General features: G+C 34.3%; 1 protein-coding gene across 1 annotated transcript in view; it reads left to right on the forward strand.

Moving 5' to 3' along the window:
- The window catches only part of LOC149797705 (WD repeat-containing protein 17-like), a 122,301-nt gene that overhangs the window by 47,944 nt on the left and 61,012 nt on the right, over positions 1 to 13,345 (forward strand). Inside the window, exons 9-13 of the mRNA XM_089962629.1 lie at positions 442 to 528; positions 7,924 to 8,012; positions 8,620 to 8,695; positions 9,700 to 9,902; positions 12,084 to 12,233. Of these exons, the coding sequence (XP_089818755.1) occupies positions 442 to 528; positions 7,924 to 8,012; positions 8,620 to 8,695; positions 9,700 to 9,902; positions 12,084 to 12,233 (605 nt within the window). The remainder of the gene's footprint in view (positions 1 to 441; positions 529 to 7,923; positions 8,013 to 8,619; positions 8,696 to 9,699; positions 9,903 to 12,083; positions 12,234 to 13,345) is intronic.

Genomic DNA, 13,345 nt, shown 5'->3' on the forward strand with positions numbered 1-13,345 from the left:
TTTTGTCATATACAATATATACACTTTATTAAATTCTGAAAAACGTATGTTTTTATTAAAAAATGCAGAAATTGATGTTATTAGTTTTGAGAATTTTAATATAGGAGTTTTTGAGAACTTGATGAATATTCTTCCAAAGAAACTTTCTAGCAAAGGAATGGTCAAGAAATTGCCCTTTCTCAGCAAAATTTTGCAGTGGAAATATTGTTGCTCAGTAAGGTGTTATAAACTGTAAAAAAAAGTTGCTGTTTTCTTCATGTAATTTAGCATCATCAGACAGGTAGATGGTGTAAAAAAAAAATTGCTATTTTCTTCATGTAATTTAGCATCATCAGACAGGTAGATGGTGTAAAAAAAGTTGCTCTTTTCTTCATGTAATTTAGCATTATCAGACAGGTAGATGGTGTAAAAAAACGTTGCTGTTTTCTTCGTATAATTTAGCATCATCAGACAGGTAGATGGAGAGCTGTTAAAGAAGTACAAACATCCAGGTCCTGTCTTTGGCTGTGATTGGAGTCCCCATAACAAGTGAGTTCATGTTATTCCCTTGTCATTACAGATAATTCTTATTTGTATAGAAGAACTGGTTTTCAGTTGTCATGGCTCTTAATGTATGTATGCATCCATTACATGTTGTCTATCGTCATTCATTCAATCTCCATTATGTTTAGTGCATTGTACTGTTACAGTAACATTTATTTTTAACGTTCTTTTCTTTACAACAGCTATTGCACTTTAGATGAAAATGTTTGAAAAAGCATCCTGCACTCAAAACTTGTCAGCTTGATACAAATGATATGAATCAACCGTCACACAGAGATACTGTTATCCCCCCCCAAAAAAAATAGAGCTTATGGGATGGTCATCTACTGTCCATCTGTTGTTTGTCTGTCCACTAACATAAGTTTGCTATTGCTTTTCCTCCCAACATTGAGGATTGCCATGAAACTTTAAAGGTCTACTAGTGTGCTCACACAACATTTAATTATATGATAATTTTAATCTTCTATATGTGATTTTTAAAGGTATTATGTCAAATACCTAATCATTAATGAAAATAATGACCACAAAATATCAATTTTTTATTACACAAGAAAAAAACGCTTCTAGCCGATTTCGCGCTCGGCAATTTCCATAAGACAAAGCAGAAGGGCATGCTGTAGGGAACTATGCATTTCTACTTTTGTTATTAGTTGCATTCAGTAGATGGTACCATGTATTATTAGACCGGTGACAGGCAAGATAGTCTGCAGTGACCATTTGAGAGACGATGATTTTGATACCATCTATAAAATTAAAGAGTCACTTGGTATTACAACCATCAGATGACTCCTGACAAATGCAATACCAGGCATGCTTTCTTGCCAGATGACTGAGTCTGTGAACACCAGATCAACAGAAACCATGGGTTACGGCAGGGCTAACAACATGCAGACCCAGAGAAGCTTGAACAGAAGCAAGAGCTAGCAATGGTAAAACATATATACATCTTTATCTTGCTATATTATTGGTTGTCAGCCCCTACCCCTCACCACAAATATACCTAGCAAAAGAATGATCAATGGGAGAGGGCAGTTTTAGTGGGAAGATGTTTGCAAACCATAATAGCCCCACCCCTACCCCCCAAAATGAATCCTGCTTTACCACTGTGTGTGTGTGTGTGTGTATTTGTGACCCTCAAAGTTCAGTTTTGCCCACTGCCCCATTATTACCCCCCTGCAAAAAAAATCATTTGCATGTCCATGCTTATTTCATGCCTATTCAACAATAATAATAATGACAAAACAAGTTTTCTGCTAAAGCCAAAATGTTGTGAGTACTTGATGTATTGTGTTTAATTGTAATGGCTAATTACCCCCTTTGTGTTGAGGCACTGAGAGTAAATTACCATGTTTGCCAGAATATACACAACTGTCAGTGGATGACGGTCTAGGTCAGAGTCAAACCCACAACCCATTGCTTGTGAGTGTGAATACTAATGTCCATTCAGTGTGTGGAGAGTATAGTATTAATTTTCACAATATGTACAGAACCATAGTTAAAAGTGTGTATGTATATGTGTATATATATATATATATATATATACATATATATATATATATATATATATATATATATATATATATATATATATATATATATATATATATATATATATATCTTTTTTTAGGTTCTGAATGAGAATTTTGAGAACCAGCACACAGAAGATAATGCACTAGAGAGAACCAAAGACAGTAGATGGTGTGACATATCCTGTGGTGCATTTTGATGTCACAGTGAACTATCCATTTATTTCCAGTTTACATGGTTTATATAGCTTCATAGTCGATATAAATTCCTAAGGCCTCACAAATTGTATCAGCATATGAGCCAATAATTAAGTCATTTAATTTTTTACTGCAGTAAAACTACAATGTATTGGTAATATGTCAAACTTTATGATCAACCCTTAGTTGTAAAAGTAAGCTAAAAGGTTTGGCGCATTTGACAACTATGGTTCAGGCATGCAAAAGACTTAATATGTGCCTACCATATCTACTGCTAAGGCATTAAACACATTGCAAACTTTCATGTATTTGTCAGCATTCATACATGATACTCATGCAAGAAAATGAGCTTACTTTTTCAATGTTACTTATGCATAAGTCCATTTTTAAAATGTTGGTAAACACATTTAAGTTGTGTACAGATGATGTCACATTTCAAGAAATAGAAATATTATTAATTTTGTTCAACACATTTTTTCCTCATTTCTTCAGATCAATGAAGTGAAGAGTATTTATGACATGGAGAAAGAGGGACTTTCTAGAGCCATACAAAAGTGTGGAGGTGGACACTAATATTACAGACAGGCATGTTCAGAACAGAAATGGATCAGAGAGAATATGAGAGCCACACACTATTATGATGTCTGACATGTAGCCAAGGGTATGTAGATATTGCAATTTTTACTACACTGAATGATACCATGTGATAAAACTTGTATACAAGCACATATAGTAATATAACAGTTCTATATTTAAAGTTATATTAAAGTTGGAGTGAACATATCATTAGGAATACAGTCAGCCCCCTCCTCCCCGGCCCTGTACATACACACACAAAAGGGAGAAACTAACTAAAGAAAAGCAACTCAAACTTGAAAGATTTCAATCACAGCAAAGCTAACACAGATTCTATTTTGTACTATATATTCAAAATCATATATTGCAACAAAAATTATTATTATTATTATTATTATTATTATTATTAATATTATTATTATTCATTCATTAAGCTATGATTTTATTGTATTATAAATTGAATACTAATTAAGTCTTATTTCCAATTCCATTCATTCTCTTTGGTAAATTGTCGGTATGAATATAGGTAGTGGATGACATTTTTCAATTTCTTGAATTACTGAGGTAACAATTTTTTTTCTTCAGACTATGTTGAAGAATTGATGGCAGTGCTGGAGGAATTGGTCAGGAAGCCATATTCAGTTGGGACAGTTATTGCCACCTTTATGCAGCCATGTATCTATTATGACTGAAAATAGAATATACAGCAAATTTCTAAACTTTAATAAAGTTGTTATTTAATGTATCCGGGTTTTGTTACTTATTTCATGTTTTCAGAGTCAGTGCCTTTGCATAAATTTAGATTTTACTACAACCACTGTTAGAAGCTAAAAAAATCAAATGTTATCATGAACAGAGAGCAATATGTTTTAATGTCATTTTATAGAATCTGTTCAAGAAATGAAATTACAGAGGATTGAAAAAAATTTAATGAGAATTTCCAAGATAATGGATGATTGATTTTAGATCGATCTATTATCAAAATGAAAAGTTTGGGTAAAAATTCCACACTCAAGTAAAGTGATAGTACTGATACATTTTGTTAATAAAGGAAGGATTTTATGAAAAGGAATTTTAAGCATAATTTTCACATGCATATAAAGCAATCACATGTCCCAAAATTGACCGTGATAGTGGCACCATAACTACTGTAAGAATATTTTGCCTACAAGTGTTCATGTACTTGGACAGGATTTCCTTGCAATTTACGTATTGCTGAATGTAACACAGTATGCTGCTTCCAGGACATATTCATCCAAGCAAACTGTATGAAATCTTGGATGATCAATGATACAATCCACTCTGACCTCCTCAGTCTTATTCAAAATAATTATCTCCTTACAGTATCTACACTTCTCGACTATTTCTTTACTGCTGCAATTTCCACAGGTACACAATATACATGGTAAATACACTCCCTCATTCATTATTGTGTTAGAGAGCAAATTTGTGGGTAAAATTTATGAGAAGTTCTTGCATGTTAAAGTTAGACTTTTGTTCTTCCCTTTTGTTCCTTTTTGTACCACAATAACATAACAATAATCAGCAATGTATTTTTATTATTATTATTCTCAAGATTTGTTTCCCCATAAACATGTATACTTCCTTTGCCACTAGTATTATACACCAAGACCCACAGAGAAAATGTATGCTTGCTAAACATCTGGATACACCAGGTCTATGATTACTTTTTCTTTTTGATAAAATTCTTACATTATACTATCTGTGGAGGGTAGTAAACAATCATACCCAAAGTACATCTGGGGTCTGCATTTCATCTCGGTTTAAAAGAACAAACTTGAGTCATAAAGTTAATAATGTATTTGTTTCTACACCTCTTGCAGTCTGAGTCTTAAGTGTTTAACTTTTAACACAACTAGTTACTGATGAACCATGCCCACATGACAGTTTGCACTGAAGACATCCAAGTTTGGCCCAGATTTGTACCCTTCTCTTTTCATTATGAAATTGAAATAACATTAACCAAAGAATAATAATAATAATTGCCATATGATAATAGTAACTACCAGAATGAATAGCCTAATCGCTACTCAGCCTCATTATGCCCCATGTTGTCTTTCAGGTCCTCTCGTCCACATTCTCGTCTTGTTCGGGCTTAAATTGGTACTGTCTAACCTCAAAGAGCAGAATTTTCTTTAGATTCATTACATTCTAGTGGTTCACCTTCCTCACACGATGAATATGAGCATGACAAATTTGCCTTAAATTCCCTTGACCAATCACTAAATTCAGCCATCACCACATGCAATAAACTTTAGAGACTTCCCAACAGTACATCACTTCCAGAAATCCTATTATCACCGGAAGTATACAAATATTTCTGGAGCGTTTTCCGTAAAACATCAGTACATCAGTAAATGCACACATTATTTTCATTTTCTTCTCTGTGAGTTAAAATATGCATTTTCAATGTACATTTCTGAGTTATTTAGCGAAAAATGAACATTCTGATATATAATGTGTATTACATTCTAGTAGACCTTTAAATGCACATTCATTCCAAAAGGTAATTGGTCCTAAATGAAAATGGTGCTGCTTGGAAATTCAATATGGCTGCCACAGTTTCCATCTTGAAAATGTTGTTCATGCTATTCTCTTGAACTAATGGTCATATCAAAATGAGGTTTGCACCAAAAGACTGTAATGTCTAGTTGGTCTTAAACAAAAATCATATAGGTCTGACTTCTAATATGGCCACCATGGCGGAGATCTTGATAGTCTTATTATCACTACACCACCTGGATGTATAGCCATATTGATGTGGGATTTTCACAGAGAGACTTCTTATGATTTCTAGTTGGTCTTAAATGAAAATGGTGCTGGTCTGAGATACAAAATGGCCACTTTAACAGCCATCTTGAAATTTGTATTATTGCTATTCATCCAGAGTAGAAATCACATTGACATGAAGTTTTCAACCAGAGACCTTTTATGGTGCCAAGTTGGTGTTAAATAAAATAATGTTGATCTGAGATACAAAATGGCCACTACGACAGCCATCTTGAAAATTTATATGGTGACTAGTAGGTGTTAAATGAAAATGGTGCCAGTCTGATCTTGTTGTGAAAATATTATTGCTATTATATTCAACCTGACAATTTTTTTTTATTGCTCCTCCTCTTGTATGTATGGTCATATCAGCCTGAGATTTTAACTAAAATACTTATCATGATATTTAGTTGATCCTAAATGAAAATGGTGCCAATCTGACATCCATTATGGCTCCCATTGTAGCCATCTTTAAAATCTTATTATCACTGCTTCCTTTCAGTGAAGGTCATATTGATATGGAGTTTTCATCAGAAGACTTTATATGATGTCCAGTTGGCCTTGAGTGGAAATGATGTTGATCTGAACTCAGTATAGCCATCTTGAAATTCTTGTTATTGCTATTCACAAAGGATAGTCATAGAGTTTTCACCGAAAGAATGAATTTGATATTTGATTGATCCTAAATTAAAAGGGGCTCAGTTGTTTTAGTGTCAGACTCTAATTCAAGGGAAATTGCTTAAATACCTGCCCAGGTCAGCAGATCCACTGTCTCTTTGGGAAAGGCACTTAACTCCCATTTCCTTTGCATGATATAGCCAATATGATGTCCAATGTGGCCAATATGATGGCCTATATATCCAATATAATGTCCAGTATGTCCAATATAATGTCCAATGTGGCCAATATGATGTCCAGTGTGGCCAATATGATGTCCAATATGGCCAATATAATGTCCAGTATGGTCAATATAATGTCCAATGTGGCCAGTATGATGTCCAGTGTGGCCAGTATGATGTCCAGTGTGGCCAATATGATGTCCAATATGGTCAATATGATGTCCAATATGGTCAATATGATGTCCAGTATGGTCAATATGATGTCCAGTATGGTCAATACAATGTCCAATGGGGCCAATATGATGTCCAATATGATGTCCAGTGTGACCAATATGATGTCCAGTGTGACCAATATGATGTCCAATATGGCCAGTATGATGGTCATCTAAATAGTCTTGCTATCACTACTACTCCTCAATGGGTGATCTTATTGACATCATTATTCAGTGAATATCAGTGATGGTTTCCGCACTTAGCAGTTAGAAAAAGAGAAACAGTCTTATCTTAAATTCCTGGAAATTATTTTTGGCAAGTAGAACATTAGTCTTTTTTGATGGACTCTTGTTTAAATCACTTTTTAGTTGCGTGCATGTTGATTAGGCATTCTTAAAATATTATTGTCTGGTTTTCCACCTGACCTTAATGTTTCTTTATGACCCAATTTGTTTTTTACACAATGGGTAAAGGCAATATAATATATTTGACTTTTATGATATTGAACAAATTTTTGGCTATTTCAGGTTGTGCTTTGATATTATATATTCATTTGTAGGGATCTATGCAGTTAAGACATATAATTTTTTGACAATCATATACACATCATGTCAAAAGATTAAAGAACCCTGCAAAATCTACTTACCTGCCCTATGCAAGTGAAACCATGACCATGATTTATTTTCTGTGCCATGTTGATATTGTTAGAGATATCTTTTCAAGCCTGCATTTTTGTTGATAGTTAGACATAAATATTTGTTTTTTATTCCAAGGTTGGTAGAAATATTTGTATCCAGATACATTAGCTTGCCTTGTATCCAGATACACTAGCTTGCCTTGTATCCAGATACACTAACTTGCCTTGTATCCAGATATACTAGCTTGCCTTGTATCCAGATACACTAGCTTGCCTTGTATCCAGATACACTAGCTTGCCTGTCTTGTCTGCCCAAGCAGATAGCATCAGCATCATTATGATTTTTCCAGGTGTGACATTGCATTATATGAAATCCTTGTTATGATAAAAGTTAATAAGTCTTCATACAGAATAGCATGTTATGTACAGGTTTATCTCCCAGAGGATGATGTTAGTAGTAGTATTATGGTATATATGATCAAATTTGTGTCATATCAGAGAAATTCATTTCATTCAAGCACATTATAGGGGAGCACCATTGTATTATAGCCTCATAAGTCTCAAATATGATTTAAAAAACTTGTTTTTTTTAAATTTAAAGAGACATGTTGGCCACAGGATGTGAGGATGGATGTATTAGAGTTTTCTTTGTAATGGCATCTGCAGATCAACCACTAAAAGTGTTTCCAGGTAAGATATCTGGTAATATATGGTAAATTACATACAAAATGATACATGTTATGACAGTAAGATATTTAGTAAATGGTAAATTACATACAAAATGATACATGCTATGACAGTAAGATATTTAGAAAATGGTAAATTATGTACAAAATGATGCATGTTATGACAGATTATCTAAAAAATATGGTTTTGAGATGTCCAGAACACAAGGAGAAATGCATTATTGTCTGAAAATAATTTTTCAGTATTTGCAAAAGTTTGAAGGCAAGAAAGCTTTGAACAATTACATCAAACTGAAAAAAAATAGAATTACCCCAGAAAGTTGAATAATTGCTACAAGCAGATGCAGCACAATATTGAAAAATCTGATGACTCAGTGCTCACAGTTACTTGTCACTACTTGCTAATACCCTAGTGTTCGGTGACTGCTATTTGGTGTGTGTGTTACACAGTGAATATTTAATTGAATTCACTTCAATACCAAAAGGATGAAAGGACAATAATAATAATAATAATAGTAAATTTCTTGTGAAATTTTAAAACTTTGATTAATCTTTAGCATTGGTATAGGGAAGTGAAAATTACAAGCACTGCTATCAAAATTATATTTCAGGTCATGAAGCCAAGGTATTTCATGTACGATGGTCACCATTGCTCGATGGAATCTTGTGCAGTGGTTCAGATGATGGGTAATATTTTCAGCATATTTTTTTAGACATGAAATTATTTTGTTATGTCTCATTTCATAGACCAGTGACAGACACTTGCTGATGAATCCAAAAAAGACATTGGTTAAAATTGCCACTGAGTACATTAGTTTTTCAAAAATATAGACATCAGTTTCTGAAATTATTTGAAATTAGTGATTCAAGCAATACAGTGATAAAAACTTACAACCGGTGTATTAGTTGACTAAAATATGTAGTAATTTCCTTATTAAATGCCATCCAGTATTATGTTTTTCTCATTCCTATAGTGTGACACAGTTTTAAATGTGAGAAAGACATGTGTGATATACCTATCTCACATGAGTGCACTCAGTGACACTGAATCAAAATCATGTTGCTTATCATGCCAATAGTGTCAGCAGTGATTCTAAGTATTTTTCACATCGTATAGCAGACTTAACTGGTGTATAAACAGCAGTGAGCTTGTTTACAATTCTTTTTTGTTGTTGTTAAATTTGTATGCATTATCTATTAAAGGACATAAAATGTACAGGATATACTCGATAATTTTGTAACTATGATCTGTCAGCTTTTTTACCACTTTTTCCTAATGAAGAATGATAAATATGTGTTGGTGTGGCTTAGGGAAATCCCAACCAGGAAATCAGAGTTTGTGGGCAAAGCCTCACTCCTCCGTACAAATTCAGACCCCAGTGTGGGAGTGATTTTACATCAGGGTATATGATGGATTCTATTTGTCTCACCTACATTAGCAAACAGTGAGATTTAAGTTAATGTTTCCAATGGTAACAGTGAGGGCAGCAATATCATCATTGTTAAAATTCTGTTTTTAAATTGTTATTTTGAAATGTTAAACTTTTAAAGTCATTGACAGATTAGGTACATGATAGCATGGTGTAGAAGTGAGATATTGCATTCTGTGTAATTCTCTGCTACTACTACTACTACTACTACAACTATTGTTATTATTATTATTATTATTATTATTATTGTTATTATTGTAGGACAGTTAGAATATGGGATTATACACAAGAAAGTTGTACCACCGTGTTAAAGGGTCACAAAGGTCCTGTCAGAGGTTTGTTATGGAACACTGAGATCCCCTACTTACTGGTATCTGGGAGTTGGGATTGCACAATCAGAATGTGGGACACTAGGGATGGGGCATGTCTGGACACAATTCTGGACCATGGGGCTGATGTCTATGGTAATCCATTAGTTGCATGTGATATACTATGAATTAATTGTTATTTGTGTGACTTAACCATTTTGCAGATTTATTAAGCTGCTGCAAATGATTCTAACACATTAACCCCTGGAGGTTTTTGTCCTTTTCGCCTGAAATTCGAGTTGGAAACACATTTTGAAAGCTATTTCTGAATACATCCTAATACATCAACTTCCAGGTGATTTTCCAATAACCTAATGCATAGTTGTGTTAGAAACATAATTTTTCATTGGCTATTTGGCTTGCACATGAGCGGAAGGGAAAAGTTGGAGTTCTTTTTTTTTTTTGTGCTTAACGGACCCATTATTTTCATATTGAGACCACTCTTTATTCCAAATGCCCAGCTTATACTACTTTATGCAAAGGTTCATTGGTCTGTTTGCAGTTCATACCGGTCTGCCTTTTATCTGAGAACAAAAAGTCTAAAATCCAGACACAAAATCGGATTCCAGCCATGGGCGAATTTTGGGTGGAAAAAAATTGTGTCCAAAAAATGAGGTTTTTCCCTCTGTATTTTGTAGAAATTCCAGATTATTTGGTATCATTGTAGATGTACATCTGTCTACCTTTCTATAATACCACCCACTTTAGTGTCTCATACATGACCTTGACACTACAGAGCTCAGCAGTAGGCTACTAACTCCTGCCATATAAACTCGTCGCCAGGTGTGAATGTGTTAAGTGACTAAGAATGTAAATGTGATAATAACAGAAATGTGACTTATTCAGAACAATAAAGGATGATACCCTGGACAATAAAGTTACAATATTATGGTATGATATTTTCTCATGTCTTTACCCGTGGCCAGAAAAAGCTGTAAGAACTACTAGATGCTGATATTGTTATTCATAATGTGAATCAGTTGTTGAATGGTTGCCAAGAAATTTGCACATCCTATTATGTGTATAGGTGTGTTGTAGAGTTCAACTTTCTGTATCTGAGCCCAGAATCTTTTTTGATGAGGATTCCAGCCCAGGCTAAGCCATTGTGGGGTTATATTTAAATCCTTAATTTGAAAAGTGGGTGGTATATAGAATTCACTTTGTGTCTGTGCATTTATCTTTCTGTACCTCAGATCATGTATAGCCCAGATACTGCATAGAGGCACATTTTGGCATTTCAGAGTGATGGAATAATGGCAAAATATAATGTCTGCCAGCAGCAAAGGACAATAAACGGATGACAATAAATGAGTGTCCTCATGAAATAGACCAGTACCCACTTATGACCAATTAATTTACTCATCTAAAAGGGGCCCCGAGTGGCCGAGTGGTCTAAAGTGCTCTCCGTTATGGATCACTGCCATCTCACCTCTGTCTGTGTGGGTTCGAGTCTAAGATTCAGCCAATGTGGGTATGTGAGAAAGTTTGCCAGTAGCTTCTCGTGGGTCAGTGGTTCTTTCTGGGGTTTTTCCGGGTTTTTCCTCCACCATTAATACTGGCTACCATACATAGCCTATCGTGTGCTGAAAAATGGCGTTAAACCCAACAACAACAACAACAACAACTCATCTAAAAAGACTGTTACCCACATGATTAACTGCTGTACTTATACAACTATATCAATAAGCTTGCTGAAATTTAATTGATCTTGAGCATTGGTTGATGTTATCAAAGACATACACATGCACACACACACACACACATAAATCCATTATAAACAGAAAATAGGATCTTGATAGCAACAAGTAAGACTTGAATTTGTCCATAGCTGTTTCCAAACACATACACATTTCAATAAATTATACTTGGACAATGTTTTTTGTACTGATAGATGAAACAACTGGTGCCTAATTCGATAGTCCAATATGTTTTTAGAAACTCATAAAAACCACAAAGATATGAATTTATAAACATCTTTTGGTTGAGGCATATTAAATAATAATGAACAACATGCTTTTTACATCTCTTAATATGCCTAAGTTCACTGTCACACTATCCTGGATATTGTATTGTTAAGTTTCTATTTGGGCATGATATTTTCATTGTATTCATTTTTAGCTTGGTTATCCTAAAACATGCAGTGATCACATCTGAAGGTAGCAGGCATGTTTGTTTGCCCATGCCAGCTTTATGTTATATCTGTAGAAATTCATTTATTGACTAGTACCTGACTGCTATATTTACCTGCTAATTTATCAGGAATGTTCATGTTTGCAGGTTTGACATGTCACCCTGGTAGACCCTTCATCCTGGCCTCATGTTCTCGTGACTCAACAGTCCGATTGTGGTCACTGACCTCGCTGGTACAGCCGATAGAGATGAACATAATTGCAGGCAAACCTTGGTCTGAGATTCTGGGTACTACAGGTCAGGACAGTTATCTCAAGTGAAGTATTAAAGTCATACACATTTAATTTGAAAACCATATTACTGTGAGCTTTTGTCCTCTTACACAAATTTTAGTTGCTTAATGACAACAAGGTCTAAGTTGTCTCCAATCAATGGATGCTATCAAATAAATTGTTCCAGATATGGTTTTAATGGAATCTGTCCCCTTAAAGACCCTAATGTTAGTGGCTTCTGTAATTCCACATTTAATTATTCACATTTCAAAGACAAATAAACAGATGAAAATGAACTAAACCTTCACTTGAAAAGTTAGTTCCTTCATACTTTTGAAGTCCCTTGTGTAAGGATAAATTTAAAGAGAAATGTAGATTTGAATCTACAATTCTATGTACATGTAATTGAACAAATAGTTTGTAAACTATAATACCTGCAATGGCTTGACTTCACAAATCCCTTCTCACCTCCATTCTCATCACTTGGACCTTCAGACTACAACCCAGAGAACATAACATAATACAAAATTTGTTTTCCTGCCATGACTGCATATGAAGTGTTTTCATAAAATATTTGAAAATGAGATTATTTGCTCATTAGATCGTTAGACGTTTTGGTCTCTCATAGGAATACAAAGGAACTTGAGATTATTCCCTCATTCAGACTTTAATCTCCTCAGATTACTACCAGGGATCCAGGGATTATTTACTCATTAGACTTTGATCTCCTCATAGAACTAAATGAGATCCAGAGATTAGACTTTATCTCCTCATAGGGAATCAAGGGATCCATTGATTATTTGCTCATTAGACTTTGATCTCCTCATAAGGAATCAAGGGATCCATTGATTATTTGCTCATTAGACTTTGATCTCCTCATAAGGAGTCAAGGGATCCATTGATTATTTGCTCATTAGACTTTGATCTCCTCATTGGACTACAGGGAAACTGGTGATTGTTTGCTCATTAGACTTTGATCTCCTCATAGGGAATCAAGGGATCCATTGATTATTTACTCATTAGACTTTGATCTCCTCATAGGACTACAAGGGATTCAGAGGTCAATCTTTGATCTCCTCATAGATATTCAAGGGATTTATTGATTATTTGCTCATTAGACTTTGATCTCCTCATAGG

This window comes from Sinohyriopsis cumingii, chromosome 6 (genome assembly GCF_028554795.1).
Source record: "Sinohyriopsis cumingii isolate HCF-2022 chromosome 6, ASM2855479v2, whole genome shotgun sequence".
Lineage (NCBI taxonomy): Eukaryota > Metazoa > Mollusca > Bivalvia > Unionida > Unionidae > Sinohyriopsis > Sinohyriopsis cumingii.